The sequence below is a fragment of the Babylonia areolata genome, chromosome 26 (genome assembly GCF_041734735.1).
Source record: "Babylonia areolata isolate BAREFJ2019XMU chromosome 26, ASM4173473v1, whole genome shotgun sequence".
NCBI classification, from domain to species: Eukaryota; Metazoa; Mollusca; class Gastropoda; order Neogastropoda; family Buccinidae; genus Babylonia; species Babylonia areolata.
In genome coordinates this window covers 7,268,632-7,287,151 of record NC_134901.1, presented here as the reverse complement: position 1 = coordinate 7,287,151, position 18,520 = coordinate 7,268,632, and the positions used below count along the sequence as shown (strand labels likewise).

The 18,520-nt window shown below is 46.0% G+C and overlaps 1 protein-coding gene across 9 annotated transcripts in view; it reads right to left on the bottom strand.

Moving 5' to 3' along the window:
• LOC143300695 (uncharacterized) overlaps positions 1-18,520 on the bottom strand; it is a 163,792-nt gene that overhangs the window by 88,556 nt on the left and 56,716 nt on the right. For 8 of the 9 annotated variants that reach the window (XM_076614547.1, XM_076614543.1, XM_076614544.1 and 5 more), the window contains 3 exons: positions 17,743-17,805; positions 8,632-8,715; positions 6,256-6,339 (listed from right to left, as the gene is read on the bottom strand). In XM_076614547.1, coding sequence (XP_076470662.1) covers positions 6,256-6,339; positions 8,632-8,715; positions 17,743-17,805 — 231 coding nt within the window. The remainder of the gene's footprint in view (positions 1-6,255; positions 6,340-8,631; positions 8,716-17,742; positions 17,806-18,520) is intronic. The other variant, XM_076614546.1, reaches the window with a different exon arrangement.

The following is an 18,520-nucleotide window of genomic DNA, read 5'->3' as shown; positions in this document are numbered from 1 at the left end:
CTGACATTGTGCTGGTGTCATTGTGTTGCTGTCACTGACATTGTGCTGGTGTCATTGTGTTGCTGTCACTGACATTGTGCTGGTGTCACTGGCATTGTGCTGGTGTCACTGACAGTGTGCTGTGTCATTGTGCTGGTGACACTGACAGTGTGCTGGTGTCATTGCCAGCATGTTGGTGTTATTGGCAGTGTGCTTGTGTCATTGTACTGTTGTCATTGGCAGTGTGCTGGTATCATTGGCAGTGTAATGGTGTCACTGACAGCGAGCTGGTGTCACTGATAGTGTGCTGGTGTCATTGTGCTGGTGTCACTGACAGTGTGCTGTGTCATTGTGCTGGTGTCCCTGACAGTGTGCTGGTGTCACTGACAGTGTGCTGTGTCATTGGCAGGTAGTGTGCTGGTGTCACTGACAGTGTGCTGTGTCAATGTACTGGTGTCCCTGACAGTGTGCTGGTGTCACTGACAGTGTGCTGTGTCAATGTACTGGTGTCACCGACAGTGTGCTGTGTCAATGTACTGGTGTCACTGACAGTGTGCTGTGTCAATGTACTGGTGTCACTGACAGTGTGCTGTGTCAATGTACTGGTGTCACTGACAGTGTGCTGGTGTCCCTGACAGTGTGCTGTGTCAATGTACTGGTGTCACTGACAGTGTGTTGGTGTCACTGACAGTGTGCTGGTGTCACTGACAGTGTGCTGGTGCCAATGCTGTTCAGTGACAATCTAGAGGAAGGGGAGGGGAAGGGCAGGGTAGGGGGTGGGGGTGTTTGCTGACAGGAAGAACTGTACAGGTCGAGGACAGTGAGGTACTCTTTACACTCACTCCTTCACCGTCAGCTGGGGAATGGGACAGAGCATCGACACGTATATGTGTGTCCTGCTAGGTTCAATGGTCAATGTGGATCACAGCACAGTGGGGAAAGCAGGACCAAGGAGTACAGTTCCAAATGACAAAGCTCCAAAACAACGGATTTTAATGAAATAGATAAATGAATAAATAATATAAAAAAATAAATGAATGAATAGACAAACACAAACATAAATACATATCTATATGAATAAATGAACAAATAAATGCACATTCTCGCATGCACACATTTGGTTGTGCACACATCCTAACATGTTTGTGCAAATGGCCACTCCTCACTCTCATGCATGACAGAGCTAAAAACTGAATGATTCTCAACACTGTGAAGAAGGGGAAGTTTACAGAAAAAAACAACAAAAAAAACATGACTGCTGATTACGACCATACTGCTTGCAGAAATCATGACAAACCACAGCTGAATTTAACCAGAATATTGACCTGGGCAGTGAATCGAAGCACTGGAGACAGACAAAAAAAACAAACAACAACAACCAAAACAAACCAAACAAAACAAACCATCCTGCCAGCACCCCACCGTCATCCGACATCACCATGACAACCACCCACAAACAAGCAGTCTGCAGACCCGGCCACCTGACCAGTACCTGTCCCAACCAACCAGGGATGGGAGTGGGGGTGACGACTGTGAGAGGGGGAGGGAGGGAGGGTTGTCAGTGAAGGGGAGGAGGGTGGAGGGAGGGTTGTCAGTGAAGGGGAGGAGGGTGGAGGGAGGGTTGTCAGTGAAGGGGAGGAGGAAGGTGGGGGGAGGGTTGTCAGTGAAGGGGAGGAGGGTGGAGGGAGGGTTGTCAGTGAAGGGGACGGAGGGAGGGAGGGTTGTCAGTGAAGGGGAGGAGGGTGGAGGGAGGGTTGTCAGTGAAGGGGACGGAGGGAGGGAGGGTTGTCAGTGAAGGGGGGGAGGAGGGGGGAGGGAGGGTTGTCAGTGAAGGGGAGGAGGAGGGTGGAGGGAGGGTTGTCAGTGAAGGGGAGGAGGAGGGTGGAGGGAGGGCTGTCAGTGAAGGGGAGGAGGGTGGAGGGAGGGTTGTCAGTGAAGAGGAGGAGGAGGGTGGGGGGAGGGTTGTCAGTGAAGGGGAGGAGGAGGGTGTGGGGAGGGTTGTCAGTGAAGAGGAGGAGGAGGGTGGAGGGAGGGTTGTCAGTGAAGGGGAGGAGGAGGGTGGAGGGAGGGTTGTCAGTGAAGGGGAGGAGGAGGGAGGGAGGGATGTCAGTGAAGGGGAGGAGGAGGGTGGAGGGAGGGTTGTCAGTGAAGGGGAGGAGGAGGAGGGTGGGGGGAGGGTTGTCAGTGAAGGGGAGGAGGAGGGTGGAGGGAGGGATGTCAGTGAAGGGGGGAGGGTTGTCAGTGAAGGGGAGGAGGAGGGTGGAGGGAGGGATGTCAGTGAAGGGGAGGAGGAGGAGGGAGGGTTGTCAGTGAAGGGGAGGAGGGTGGAGGTAGGGTTGTCAGTGAAGGGGAGGAGGGTGGAGGTAGGGTTGTCAGTGAAGGGGAGGAGGGTGGAGGGAGGGATGTCAGTGAAGGGGAGGAGGAGGGAGGGAGGGATGTCAGTGAAGAGGAGGAGGAAGGTGGGGGGAGGGTTGTCAGTGAAGGGGAGGAGGGTGGAGGGAGGGTTGTCAGTGAAGGGGACGGAGGGAGGGAGGGTTGTCAGTGAAGGGGAGGAGGAGGGTGGAGGGAGGGTTGTCAGTGAAGGGGAGGAGGAGGGTGGAGGGAGGGTTGTCAGTGAAGGGGAGGAGGAGGGTGGAGGGAGGGTTGTCAGTGAAGGGGAGGAGGGTGGAGGGAGGGTTGTCAGTGAAGGGGAGGAGGAGGGTGGAGGGAGGGATGTCAGTGAAGGGGAGGAGGAGGGTGGAGGGAGGGTTGTCAGTGAAGGGGAGGAGGAGGGTGGAGGGAGGGTTGTCAGTGAAGGGGAGGAGGGTGGAGGGAGGGTTGTCAGTGAAGGGGAGGAGGGTGGAGGGAGGGATGTCAGTGAAGGGGAGGAGGGTGGAGGGAGGGTTGTCAGTGAAGGGGAGGAGGGTGGAGGGAGGGATGTCAGTGAAGAGGAGGAGGAAGGTGGGGGGAGGGTTGTCAGTGAAGGGGAGGAGGGTGGAGGGAGGGTTGTCAGTGAAGGGGACGGAGGGAGGGAGGGTTGTCAGTGAAGGGGAGGAGGAGGGTGGAGGGAGGGTTGTCAGTGAAGGGGAGGAGGAGGGTGGAGGGAGGGTTGTCAGTGAAGGGGAGGAGGGTGGAGGTAGGGTTGTCAGTGAAGGGGAGGAGGAGGGTGGAGGTAGGGTTGTCAGTGAAGGGGAGAAGGAGGAGGGAGGGAGGGTTGTCAGTGAAGGGGAGGAGGAGGGTGGAGGTAGGGTTGTCAGTGAAGGGGAGAAGGAGGAGGGAGGGAGGTTTGTCAGTGAAGGGGAGGAGGAGGGTGGAGGGAGGGTTGTCAGTGAAGGGGAGGAGGAGGGAGGGAGGGAGGGCTGTCAGTGAAGGGGAGGAGGAGGGTGGAGGGAGGGTTGTCAGTGAAGGGGAGGAGGAGGGAGGGAGGGAGGGATGTCAGTGAAGGGGAGGAGGAGGGTGGAGGGAGGGTTGTCAGTGAAGGGGAGGGGGTGGGGATGAAGAGTGAGAGGAAGGGAGGGAGGTAGGGGGAGGGTTGTCAGTGAAGGGGAGGAGGAGGGAGGTAGGGGGAGGGTTGTCAGTGAAGGGAAGGGGGTGGGGGTGATGACCTTGGGAGTGGGGAGGGATGGGGGGTGAACACAGTGAGGGGGGGGGGGGGAGGGGGAAAGAAGAGAGAGGAAGGATGGAAGAGGGAGGGTGGACACCGGAAACCCAGGGAGAGAAGCACTTCAACCCCACACAACGGAAGCGAAACCAAAGGAAGGTGAGAACACTTCACACACACACACACACACACACACACACACACACAGAGCAAAGCAGACACTGCAAACAACAAAACAAACCAGAGACAGCAGCTGCTGAAACCAATATAAATAATCATATAAGGAAAACAAAAACTCCTATTCAACTGCATGACATGATCCCATGTTGTTCCCACCGATGCTCAAATCAGGGAGTATCAGTATCAGTATCAGTAGCTCATGGAGGCGTCACTGCGTTCGGACAAATCCATATACGCCACACCACATCTGCCAAGCAGATGCCTGACCAACAGTGTAACCCAACGCGCTTAGTCAGGCCTTGAGAAAAAAAAAAAATCAGGAAGTCAGAATGCTGGCAGGGTGTGCTCTGTGATCCTGTCTTTCTCATGCTCATCATTGCTGACGGAAAGAGGAGGACGCATTGTACAGGTGCGTAGCGGAACAAAACACACCACAAATCCCACAACTTGGGCGCCGAGTTTCACAGGTGTGTGTGTGTGTGTGTGTGTGTGTGTGTGTGTGTGTGTGTGTGTGTGTGTGTGTGTGTGTGTGTGTGTGTGTGTGTGTGATTAGAAGTGAAGAACAGAAGTGTTCTTCATGAGAACCAGAAAGCATGGATGTCATTGTGCTGTGTATTGTTTATTTGCAACTGTGTGTGTGTGTGCATACGCGTGTGTGTGTGCACCATGTATGCATGCATGTGTGTGTGTGTGTGTGTGTGTGTGCATGTCTGTGCATGTGTGTGTGTGTGTGTGTTTGTGTGTGTGTGTGTGTACACACATGCCTGCATGATCATGTGTGTGTGTTGATGTACGTGTGTGAGTATGCGTGCCTCTCTGTGTGCACTCGTGTGAAAAGAAATGAAAGAAGAGAAAGCAACTTTCAGTTTCAATGCAGCATGCAGTGTCAGGACCTGGAATCACGGTTACCAGCAGCAACACCCAGAGTGAAAGGGACACAGGAAAAGGCAAGCAGTCAGCTCAAAAATGGTTTTTCATTCAGGACAGAAAAGAAGTCAAGTCACACTAACATGTATCAGATAACAAAATTAATGAGTTTACAAAACAAAAACAAAACAAAAAAAGATTTCTTAAACTGTTAATCTACAGGAGTCATTACAACAACAAACTTAAAAAAAAGATCAAATAAAACTAAAAAAAACCCCAAAAACCCCAAAAACACACCATCGTTATGCTCACTGCAGATTTCCAAATCAACCACCATTTCATTCTGCTCTACATATAGCAGCCAATGCTTTCTGGTTTCCATCATTATTGTGAGAAATCAAATGCTGTACACAGATCCAAAGAAGGAGCAAAATCCACTGAAAAGTTACATATGACGTGGTCCCTCTGCCCCAAGAACAACAACAATTAGTCCATGATGTGTCAACCAGTTGTTAATTTCAAATGTCAGTGACGGCAATTCTCACCCCTTCATTTTCCTGTTCAGAGGTCACCAACAAGTCAAACATTGTTAATTTACCGTGAACAATTATATCCTAAGACACAAAGCATATGTCACATTTTATCTTCTGCTTCCTTGTCTGCTGACTTGTTCATAGTCTTTGAAATAAAAATAACAATAACAAGAAATGGGAATATATATGTATTACAAGACTATACATTTCTGCTCAAATTATTTTACATACTACTCTCATAATTATTTTTTTTAACTCTCTCCATACACACGGCGAAAGAGACGATGCTAACAGCGTTTCGCCCAAATTACCATCATCAAAATATTGCAAGCGGAAGGCTCTTATACCGAAGAGGTGAATGTTGACAAAGAATACCACAATTCTGACGATGGAAGCTAAAGGTTGGGTCATTCAGACACCAGCTGGACATCCGAGGGGTCTGTGTAGAGTAGAAGAGTGGACTGGCCGTACTGAGTGAGTTAATAGGAAAAAGAAGCACATAAATGAACAAACACAGAAATGTGGTGGCAACAGGACCACGATTTTCTCTCTGGGTCTAAAAGACTGATCATACTGAACGCCTTTTTCTACCACCATTGTATTTTACTGTACTTTACTATTGTATTATTTTTTTGTTTGCTTCTGGTTGTTGGTTTTTTTTGTGTTTTTTTTTGTCACAACAGATTCATCTGGGTCCTGAGTTTGTTTCCACTGAAATGTTATGTTTCCACTGAAATGTTATGTTTCCACTGAAATGTTAACGTGCTAAAAAAAAAACATGTGGTGCATACAAAAGGAAAAGCAACTGTCATCTCCTCACACATATACACATTCACACTCACACAAACACATCCTCACTACAGCACCCCCCCCAGACCCCTAAAACAACAACAAAAAACCTGCAAAAAAACAACAACTAAACATACAGCCAAGACATTAACAAATTCAATGTCTGACATCATACATGAAATTCACAGTCATTGGACCCGACTGACTCTAAACGATTGTACTAGTACCTGGCACTAGCAATTAGCAAGTGGAATGGAATGAAAAGCGTCCCTGTCCCTGAGATGTGGCGAGTGCTGCGGAAAGAAAGGATGAGGGTCAAGGTCGTACCTGAGTCTGGGCATCCGAACTCTGCGAACGCAGCGTCTGCAGCTCCCCCTCCAGGCGAACCACTTTGCTGCGGCTGTTCTTCAGCTGTCACACCATCATCATCATCATCATCATCATCACTATTACCACCATCATCATCACCACCATCATCATCACCACCATCATCATTGTTTTCATCATCATTGTCATTATATTTTCAGTCGATAAACACACACACACACACAGAAGCACACACACACACACACACACACACACACACAGACAGACGCAAGCAGGCAGGCACGCACATGCACACAAATACACACACACACACATGAACAAATTCTTTCCACCTGTACCTCCTCCCCTGTTGGTTTGGTGCATATATTTTCATAATGAGGCACAGACGGACAACAGTCTGACAGGAGAGACAGACAAGGAGAAAAGCTAACCAGCAGATACAGTGTGACAGGAGAGACACAGACAACAGATAGAGACAACAGTCTGACAGGAGAGACAGACAACAGGCTGACGGCAGAGACCCTGTCTAACAGGAGAGACAGACAACAGACTGACAGCAGAGACCCTGTCTGACAGGAGAGACAGACAACAGACTGACAGCAGAGACCCTGTCTGACAGGAGAGACAGACAACAGACTGACAGCAGAGACCCTGTCTGACAGGAGAGACAGACAACAGGCTGACGGCAGAGACCCTGTCTGACAGGAGAGACAGACAACAGACTGACAGCAGAGACCCTGTCTATCAGGAGAGACACAGACAACAGACTGACAGCAGAGACCCTGTCTAACAGGAGAGACACAGACAACAGACTGACAGCAGAGACCCTGTCTGACAGGAGAGACAGACAACAGACTGACAGCAGAGACCCTGTCTAACAGGAGAGACACAGACAACAGACTGACAGCAGAGACCATGTCTAACAGGAGAGACACAGACAACAGACTGACAGCAGAGACCCTGTCTAACAGGAGAGACACAGACAACAGACTGACAGCAGAGACCATGTCTAACAGGAGAGACACAGACAACAGGCTGACAGCAGAGACCCTGTCTAACAGGAGAGACACAGACAACAGACTGACAGCAGAGACCATGTCTAACAGGAGAGACAGACAACAGACTGACAGCAGAGACCATGTCTAACAGGAGAGACAGACAACAGACTGACAGCAGAGACCATGTCTAACAGGAGAGACACAGACAACAGGCTGACAGCAGAGACCCTGTCTAACAGGAGAGACACAGACAACAGACTGACAGCAGAGACCATGTCTAACAGGAGAGACAGACAACAGACTGACAGCAGAGACCATGTCTAACAGGAGAGACACAGACAACAGACTGACAGCAGAGACCCTGTCTAACAGGAGAGACACAGACAACAGACTGACAGCAGAGACCATGTCTAACAGGAGAGACAGACAACAGACTGACAGCAGAGACCATGTCTGACAGGAGAGACACACAAGAAGAAAAGATAAACAGCAGATACAGTCTGACAGGAGAGACACAGACAACAGACACAGACAACAGACTGGCAGCAGACACAGACAACAAAGACAACAGTCTGACCGGAGAGACACAGACAACAGACACAGACAACAGACAGAGACAACAGACTGGCAGCAGACACAGACAACAAAGACAACAGCCTGACAGGAGAAACACAGACAACAGACAAAGAGTACAGTGTGACAGGAGAGACACAGACGAAAGACACAGACAACAGACAAAGACAACAGTCTGACCGAAAAGACATAGACAACAGACACAGAGTACAGTCTGACTGGAGAGACACAGACAACAGACAAAGACAACAGTCTGACCGAAGAGACACAGACAACAGACACAGAGTACAGTCTGACCGGAGAGACACAGACTACAGACAAAGACAACAGTCTGACCGGAGAGACACAGACAACAGACAAAGACAACAGTCTGACCGGAGAGACACAGACAACAGACACAGAGTACAGTCTGACCTGAGAGACACAGACAAAAAACACAGAGTACAGTCTGACCGGAGAGACACAGACAACAGACAAAGACAACAGTCTGACCGGAGAGACACAGACAACAGACAAAGAGTACAGTCTGACCGGAGAGACACAGACAAAAAACACAGACAAAGACAACAGTCTGACAGGAGAGACACAGACAACAGACACAGAGTACAGTGTGACCGGAGAGACACAGACAACAGACAAAGACAACAGTCTGACAGGAGAGACACAGACATCAGACACAGAGTACAGTCTGACAGGAGAGACACAGACAAAAGACAACAGTCTGACCGGAGAGACACAGACAACAGACAAAGAGTACAGTGTGACCGGAGAGACACAGACAAAAGACACAGACAACAGATGGCACCTCAGTATCAGCATCCTCCAGCTGAGCACGAAGGTGGGCTGTCTCTTCCTCTTTAGCGTTCACCCGTCCCTCCTGTCTCTGTACCTGTGGGGACATGTCAACACTGTCACCTGTGTGCCTTTGGGGACATGTCAACACTGTCACCTGTGTGCCTTTGGGGATATGTCAACACTGTCACCTGTGTGCCTTCGGGGATATGTCAACACTGTCACCTGTGTATCTGTGGGGACATGTCAACACTGTCACCTGTGTGCCTTCGGGGATATGTCAACACTGTCACCTGTGTGCCTTTGGGGACATGTCAACACTGTCACCTGTGTAACTGTGGGGATATGTCAACACTGTCGCCTGTGTGCCTTTGGGGACATGTCAACACTGTCACCTGTGTGCCTTTGGGGACATGTCAACACTGTCACCTGTGTAACTGTGGGGATATGTCAACACTGTCGCCTGTGTGCCTTTGGGGACATGTCAACACTGTCACCTGTGTGCCTTTGGGAACATGTCAACACTGTCACCTGTGTATCTGTGGGGATATGTCAACACTGTCACCTGTGTGCCTTTGGGGACAGGTCAACACTGTCACCTGTGTAACTGTGGGGATATGTCAACACTGTCACCTGTGTACCTTTGGGGATATGTCAACACTGTCACCTGTGTAACTGTGGGGATATGTCAACACTGTCACCTATGTACCTTTGGGGATATGTCAACACTGTCACCTGTGTACCTTTGGGGATATGTCAACACTGTCACCTGTGTAACTGTGGGGATATGTCAACACTGTCACCTGTGTACCTTTGGGGATATGTCAACACTGTCACCTGTGTAACTGTGGGGACATGTCAACACTGTCACCTGTGTGGTCATGTCAACACTGTCACCTGTGTACCTGTAAGGACATGTCAACACTGTCACCTGTGTGCCTTTGGGGATATGTCAACACTGTCACCTGTGTACCTTTGGGGACATGTCAACACTGTCACCTGTGTAACTGTGGGGATATGTCAACACTGTCACCTGTGTACCTTTCGAGATATGTCAACACTGTCACCTGTGCATCTGTGGGGATATGTCAACACTGTCACCTGTGTAACTAGACATGTCAACACTGACATTTGTGTACCTGTACGGACATGTCAACACTGTCACCTGTGTACCTGGACATGTCAACACTGTCACCTGTGTAAGTAGACATGTCAACACTGTCACTTGTGTACCTGTATGGACACGTCAACACTGTCACCTGTGTACCTGGACATGTCAACACTGTCACCTGTGCACCTAGACATGTCAACACTGTCACCTGTGTATCTGCTTTCTATTTCTGTTTCCATGTACATTCCCATGAAAGCCGTTTTCCCTTCCATCTTTCCACCTGTTCAATCTCAAAAGATTCTCAAAATAAGACAGTTAGCTGGGTTTGTTATGCACCGGTCAGGCATTTGCACTTTCTTTTAACCAAGAGATACTGTGTGTAAGGGTATGGACAGGACTGAAGGCATGGTGCATCGATCACAACTACTGCCTTCATCACCCATCACCCTCCTCTGACACGTTATACCCACTGCTGCATCTGTTAAGTCTTTGTCATGACAGCCCTAAATACTTCTTCTGCCAAACAATGTTTTTTTTTTTTTTTGTTTGTTTGTTTATTTGTTTTTGTAAAGCACTCCTTCACACTTATAACACCAAAGGATGGAGGAAAAGATTTTTGTATATATAAATCAATACAATACAATATAATATATATATATATATATATATATATCCCAATTCATACATACACCTGGTATTGATGCGTATCCATTTTACGGACTTCACCCTACTTCCCACCTCCCCCCCCCCCTCCCCAACCCCCAGGTCCCCCCCCCCCTGCCCCTGCCCCCACCCCCCACAAAAAAAGCACACACAATTCCTGAAGTGACAATGAAAAAAACTAAGCAATGGTTATAAAACTTTATACTCACGACGTTTTTCACACTCCTGTCTTCCTCCTCCTGCCCGCACCCCCCCCCCCCCCCACCCCCCAACATCCCCTCCCTCTCCTCACCTGAACCAACTCCCTTTTTTTTGTTCAAAATATAAATTCAAACTGGACTGAAATCAGACGAAAGGTGGAGAGAACGCTGCCCCATGTAATTCATTTTCCAGCCCTTACCAACCATCATGTTAGTGCTTACAAAAGGCATACTGCACACAACAATTAGCAGAGAGATTTGAAGATACAAAAAGAAAAGTGAAACTACCGCTATGTGTATCATGACAGACAGGTCAAAAACTCACACATCACCCCCAATACAATACAATACAATACCTTCTCCTGATTAAAAGACGAGATCAAGTAGCAGACAACACTGAAGAGCAGTACGGATAAAAAAAAAAAAAAGCGGTGTCACAGGCTATGTGTGTGGATGAACGCTCGTGTGTGTGTGTGTGTGTGTGTGTGTGTGTTGTTTTGGTGAATGAATTGTGTGGGTGGAGTGTGCACAGCGTATTGTGTTGCATGACACAGGATTTTGCAAAATACGGGAATGATTCATTGTATGATTTTCATTTCTTTTATAAAAGAAAATATCTATAAAAAAAAAAATTAAAAAAAATTTTTCCTCTCTAGGGCAAGATGCAGAAAACAAAACTTATTAACCGAGGGAGAAAAAAAAAAAAAACCCACACGACATAGTGTGTCTCTCACATTCCCCCCAACCCTCAACCCCCTACTGACAGAAACAGTGATACACCACACACACACACACACACACACACACACACACACAGATTCAGAGATCTCACACACACTGTCACCTCAGACACTTTTTCACGCCACGCTCAATAAGCTCACGATCCTAAACAGCCCCATTTCACAGTTTAAGTGACAATGAAAATACATAAGATGTTGATAACAACTTTATACTCTCGACGGGTTTTTCATTCTGTACCCTTTCGGGTACCCCCTCTCATCTGAGTAACATTCGTCCCTCTTCCTGGGATCAATGACTCTCTCTTTTTTTTTAGTTTCAAACTATATTCACTGGAATGAATCAGACGAAAGGTGTAGAGTAGTGACCCTCATGATCATTGACTTTTCTAGCCCTTTACCTGAACCAATTCATGTTATGCTTATCTATTTAAGCATATGCACCATACAATTAGCAATGAGATTTGAAGTTACAAAGGAAGAAAAGTGAACTATCTGCTATGTGTTTATGAGACCCATGGTCAAAACTAGACATCACCTCAATACATAATACAATTACCTTTCCTGATTAATAAGACAATCAAGCAGTGAACACACTGGATAGAGCAGTTCTGGATAATATAAAAAAAGCGGTGTCACGGCTATGTGTGGGATATTGACTCGTTTCGTGTGAGTTTGTTAGTGTTGTGTTTGTTTTGGTAATGACTATTTGTGGGTGATGTGTGCACATCGGTATTGATTTCGTGAGTTTTTGCAAATGGACGGAATTTCATGGTATGATTTTCTATTTCTATTTATAAATAGATAACATATCTTAATATAAAAAATAATTAACATTTTGTTTTCCTCTCTTGAGCTAGATTGCAGACAATTTCAAGATTATTACACGAGGTGGGAACAATAAACAAATGACTAGAATTAAATGTACCCACCGGATATGTGCTCTCATCATTCTGCTTTCACCCATTCCAATCATCCTCTACTGCAGTTACAGTGTACCCATCACAGGATATCACATACATCAGACACCATCATTATCACACATTCAGAGATTGACCCACACTGTACACTCTCGAGACACTTTTTGACCCATCGATCTCATTCTGGTTTTAAGTTACCTTTTCGATATGCTTAATTCAGGACTTTTTACATGCGTTTAATTGCCAGGATTATGATACATTACCATTACCAGATGTTGTCACCCATTTTCAGGGATTATTGACTCTATTCTGTGAGTTTTTAGATCTTGTGACCCATTTTCTGTGAGGTTTTTTATGTTGTGACCCATTTTCAGGGGTCATTGACTCTATTCTGTGAGGTTTTAGATGTAACCCATTTCCAGGGATTATTGACTCTATTCTGTTTTTAGATGTTGTGACCCATTTTCAGGGATTATTGACTCTATTCTGTGAGTTTTTAGATGTTGTGACCCATTTTCAGGGATTATTGACTCTATTCTGTGAGTTTGTATATGTTGTGACCCATTTTCTGGGATCATTGACTCTGTTCTGTGAGTTTTTAGATGTTGTGACCCATTTCCAGGGATTATTGACTCTATTCTGTGAGGCTTTAGATGTTGTCACCCATTTCCAGGGATTATTGACTCTATTCTGTGAGTTTTTAGATGTAACCCATTTTCAGGGATTATTGACACTATTCTGTGAGTTTTTTTATGTTGTGACCCATTTTCAGGGATTATTGACTCTATTCTGTGAGTTTTTAGATGTTGTAACCCATTTTCAGGGATCATTGACTCTATTCTGTGAGTTTTTAGATGTTGTAACCCATTTTCAGGGATCATTGACTCTATTCTGTGAGTTTTTAGATGTTGTGACCCATTTTCAGTGGGGGGGTCATCAATTCTATTGTGTGAGTCACTGTACTCAATTCTGAGACAGATTCAGTCATCTGACTGACTTGCACCCATCATGTCAGGTCCACAGAATTGCCTGTGATGATGTGTTCCTTCAGTCTGTGCTAATCACAGAGCTGAGCTTTATGTTTTTAAACGCCCCTCCCTCCGCCCCCCATTTCCAGGGATTACTGACTCTATTCTGTGAGTTTTTAGATGTTGTGACCCATTTTCAATGATTTTGGACTCTATTCTGTAAGTTTTTTGATATTGTAACCCATTTCCAGGGATTATTGACTCTATTCTGTGAGTTTTTAGATGTTATAACCCATTTTCAGTGGGGGGGGTCATCAACTCTATTGTGTGAGTCACTGTACTCAATTCTGAGACTGATTCAGTCATCTGACTGACTTGCACCCATCATGTCAGGTCCACAGAATTGTCTGCGATGATGTGTTCCTTCAGTCTGTGCTAATCACAGAGCTGAGCTTTTTGTTTTTAATGCCCCCCCCTCCGCCCCACAACCCCCATACTCACCCCCACACACCACCAACTCCCATACCCCCCTACCCCCACCCCCCCCCCATATGCCTGTGCTGCAAAATGCATTGATATGTTTGCTTAAATTGGTCTTATGATTCAGGATACTATAACAGAACACATCTTCTTTCTCGCAACATCTTTTTTCCTTCCTAAAAAAAAAAAAAAAAAAAAAAAAAAGGAAAAGAAAAAAAAGGCAACAAAGAAAAAAAAGTGGCAACAAAGAAAGGAAAGACTCTGTGACAAAGAGGATACTGGAAAGAAAGAGAGAGAGAGAGAGAGAGAGAGAGAGAGAGAGAGAGAGAGAGAGAAAGCAAATGACAAAACAGCAATAATGAGAATTAAAGCTGAAAAAAGGAATGAAACGAATAAAATCATATTTGATGAAATGAATTAAAACAAACAAACAAAAAAAAGTACCTGAAGCACACATATACAAACAAACAGACACATACATATGCACATCAACATGCACACACACACACACACACACACACAAACATGCATGCACAAGCACGGACAGAAAGTGTGTCTGAGGAGAGAGAGAGACAGAGAGAGAGAGAGACAGAGAGAGAGACAGAGAGATTCAGTTCAGTTTCAGTAGCTCAAGGAGGCGTCACTGCGTTCGGACAAATCCATATACGCTACACCACATCTGCCAAGCAGATGCCTGACCAGCAGCGTAACCCAAAGCGCTTAGTCAGGCCTTGAGGAAAAAAAGAAAAGAAAAAAAAAAGGTGAAAATAAATAATAGATAAGCTTACATAAATAAATAAATAATAATTATAATATAAAAAAGGTAGTAGTAATAATAATAATTAAAAAAAATAATAATAATAACAAATAAATAAATGAGACAACAATGATGATAAATAAGCAAATAAATGTAAAACATGAAGACACACATTCACACATACACCCACACATGCATAACAGATATGCACCAAACATGCAGTTTCACAGATATGAAAGCACAGTCAAATACATATAAACGTACATGAGCTCCAACACACACACACACACCACACACATTACCCAAGAGAGAACCAAAGGCAAATAAAACGAAAAAGCAATGACAAGAAGAAGAAAAGAAACGATGTTCAACATGAACTGCAGTGAATGGTGACCTCCTTTCAAAGCCAAAGCCACAGACAAATCAACAAACATCAAGTCCACATCAAAAACCAGCTTCAATTACAAAAATAGTGATAAGAATTTAATACTCTTCACAGAATTTGAATAACAAAGAAAAATGTTACCCATCAAATGTGCCATATGTCATCATGTGCCATAAAAACACAAAAACGAAAAAAAAATGTCAGTGAACATTTTGTAGGCAGGTCAACCAATAATATACTTATATGAATCATGAATAATTAGTGCAGTTCAACAAAAATGTCAGTGTGTGTGTGTGTCTCTATATAAAAATAAACACAAATGTTGACAGAAACGTTAGAAATGTGTGCTGAAGATGTGAGGCCCACACAAAAAGAGCACAGTACACAGGACAACAAGTGACACAAAAATAGCACAGCACCCGGCCTAACACACTGTACACAGGACAACAAGTGACACAAAAAGAGCACAGTACACAGTACAACAAGTGACACAAAAACAGCACAGCACCCGGCCTAACACACAGTACACAGGACAACAAGTGACACAAAAAGAGCACAGCACCCGGCCTAACACACTGTACACAGGACAACAAGTGACACAAAAAGAGCACAGCACCCGGCCTAACACACAGTACACAGGACAACAAGTGACACAAAAAGAGCACAGCACCAGACCTAACACATTGTACACAGGACAACAAGTGACACAAAAAGAGCACAGCACCAGACCTAACACACTGTACACAGGACAACAAGTGACACAAAAAGAGCACAGCACCCGGCCTAACACGCAGTACACAGTACAACAAGTGACACAAAAAGAGCACAGCACCCGGCCTAACACACAGTACACAGGACAACAAGTGACACAAAAAGAGCACAGCACCCGGCCTAACACACAGTACACAGGACAACAAGTGACACAAAAAGAGCACAGCACCCGGCCTAACACACAGTACACAGGACAACAAGTGACACAAAAAGAGCACAGTACACAGGACAACAAGTGACACAAAAAGAGCACAGTACACAGGGCAACAAGTGACACAAAAAGAGCACAGTACACAGGACAAGTGACACAAAAAGAGCACATTACACAGGGCAACAAGTGACACGAAAAGAGCACAGCACCAGACCTAACACACTGTACACAGGACAACAAGTGACACAAAAAGAGCACAGCACCCGGCCTAACACACTGTACACAGGACAACAAGTGACACAAAAAGAGCACAGCACCCGGCCTAACACACAGTACACAGGACAACAAGTGACACAAAAAGAGCACAGTACACAGGACAACAAGTGACACAAAAAGAGCACAGTACACAGGACAACAAGTGACACAAAAAGAGCACAGTACACAGGACAACAAGTGACACAAAAAGAGCACAGTACACAGGACAACAAGTGACAAAGAGGCTCTTCACACCATGTGTATCCAAAGAGCCGGTCATATATAGTGCTGAGTGTTGCTGTTACAACAACGCATCCCCCCCCCCCCCCCCCCCCCCCAATCATCCCCACCTGCTGTTGTCTGTCCAGCCCTTTTCCTGTCCACACACGACAGACAGACAGACAGACAATGAGAGAAAATGCATGAATCAATCCAAACACTGTTGCCTACCCAGGATAATGATGGAAGGTACACACGCAGCAAAAAAGACAGACACAGGTACACAGACTGCCACTGCCACTGCCACAGACACACGCGGAGACTGACAGAATCTGATCTGTGCCTTTTGTTCCTGTACTCATATCAGTCTGTATGTATGTATGTATGTATGTATGTATGTCTGCCTGTCTCGCTGCGTGTGACGGATGACACCAGTGGGTGCTCCCACACACCACAGCACTTCTGCAAATCCTGGCACTGTTCCTGCACTGAAGCCGGCAGTGGATTCCGTGGAGCCACACAAGCAGCGTTCAGATTCCACACACACACTGTACAAACTCCATGACTGCTATGCAAACCCCACAGATGCTGTGCACTGCACTGTGGCGCAACATCAATGTGAAAGACTATCATGTAAATGGTGCGCTACTTCAAATTCATGTCAAACAACTGATCTCACCCCGAACGTGACAAAATCTTTCTTGTCCACACGCCATTTCAGCAGGTTATTCTGGGCTTGCCCAATGTTATTTTTGTCCACACCCCATTTCACCAGGCCATTTTGGGCTTGCCCCAAGTTATTCTTGTCCTAACCCCATTTCACCAGGCCATTTTGGGCTTGCCCTAAGTTATTCTTGTCCACACCCCATTTCACCAGGCCATTTTGGGCTTGCCCCAAGTTATTCTTGTCCAATTACACCATTTCACCAGGCCATTTTACACTTGCCCCAAGTTATTCTTGTCCACACACCATTTCACCAGGCCATTTTGGGCTTGCCGTAAGTTATTCTTGTCCAATTACACCATTTCACCAGGCCATTTTACACTTGCCCCAAGTTATTCTTGTCCAATTACACCATTTCACCAGGCCATTTTACACTTGCCCCAAGTTATTCTTGTCCACACCCCATTTCACCAGGCCATTCTGGGCTTGCCCCAAGTTATTCCTATCCAATTACACAATTTCACCAGGCCATTCTGGGCTTGCCCCAAGTTATTCTTGTCCACACCCCATTTCAAAAGGCACGTCTGGGCATGCCCAAAGTTATTTTAAGCACAGTGACTGCACAGTGAAGAAAACCAAAGTGTGAAGGACGGCAACAGAAGTGCAGTGGAGAGCAGCGAGAGAGGAGAGCACAGGGAGGACAGAGAGGAGGAACACACTGCCCCGTCAGGTCCGGGAGACAGACAGGAGGCCACACTGACACCCAGCTACACCGGGCACAAAGCACTGCAGCATGCATTAGTCAGGGGAGAGAAACGCACAAGTCATCACCCGGCATGTTACCTCCTCTTTCCACTTTCTCAGCTGATCTTCAGCGACACTGGCTTTTTTCGTCTGCTGATCCAACTAGCAGAAACAAGGCAACACGTTGCTAAGGTAATCCAACTAGCAGAAACAATGCAACACGTTGCTAAGGTAATCCAACTAGCAGAAACAAGGCAACACGTTGCTAAAGTAATCCAACTAGCAGATACACTGCAACATGTTGCTAAGGTAATTTAACAAGCAGAAAAAGCAACACGTTGCTACAGTATCAAAGACCCCACACATCATCTGACCCTACCAGTTTCAAACCACCTGCTCTAACTAGGTCATCAGCCACATGCAGTCTGCTCTACCATCATTATCAGTCTACAAGCCGCTTTGGATTATTCGATACATGACGTTTTTTGTTGCTGCTGTTAATAAAAAGAAAGTCTTTCATCCTTTCAAAAGGCAATCCCGACTACAGAGCGCACTAAATTCAAAGCTTTCAGTTGACCACAACTACTGATGTGCAACCTGATCTCGAATCAAAGTAAAACAAAAGCAGCGCGAAATCCACTTACTGTATTAAAAAAAAAAAAAAAAAAAAAAAAAAAAAAAAAAAATTCAATCGAAAAGTCAACAAGTATGCATTAAAATGCTGTGGAAAGGGAAGTGTCATCCTCAGTTTATGTATCTCAACACAAGTCTTCAGTGCAGCAGTTAAGAAATACCCTGACCTAAGGTCTGACTAAAGAGCTTGTTAAAACATTGAAACAAAATAAAATAAAGGGGTAAGAATCACGAAAATGCCAAG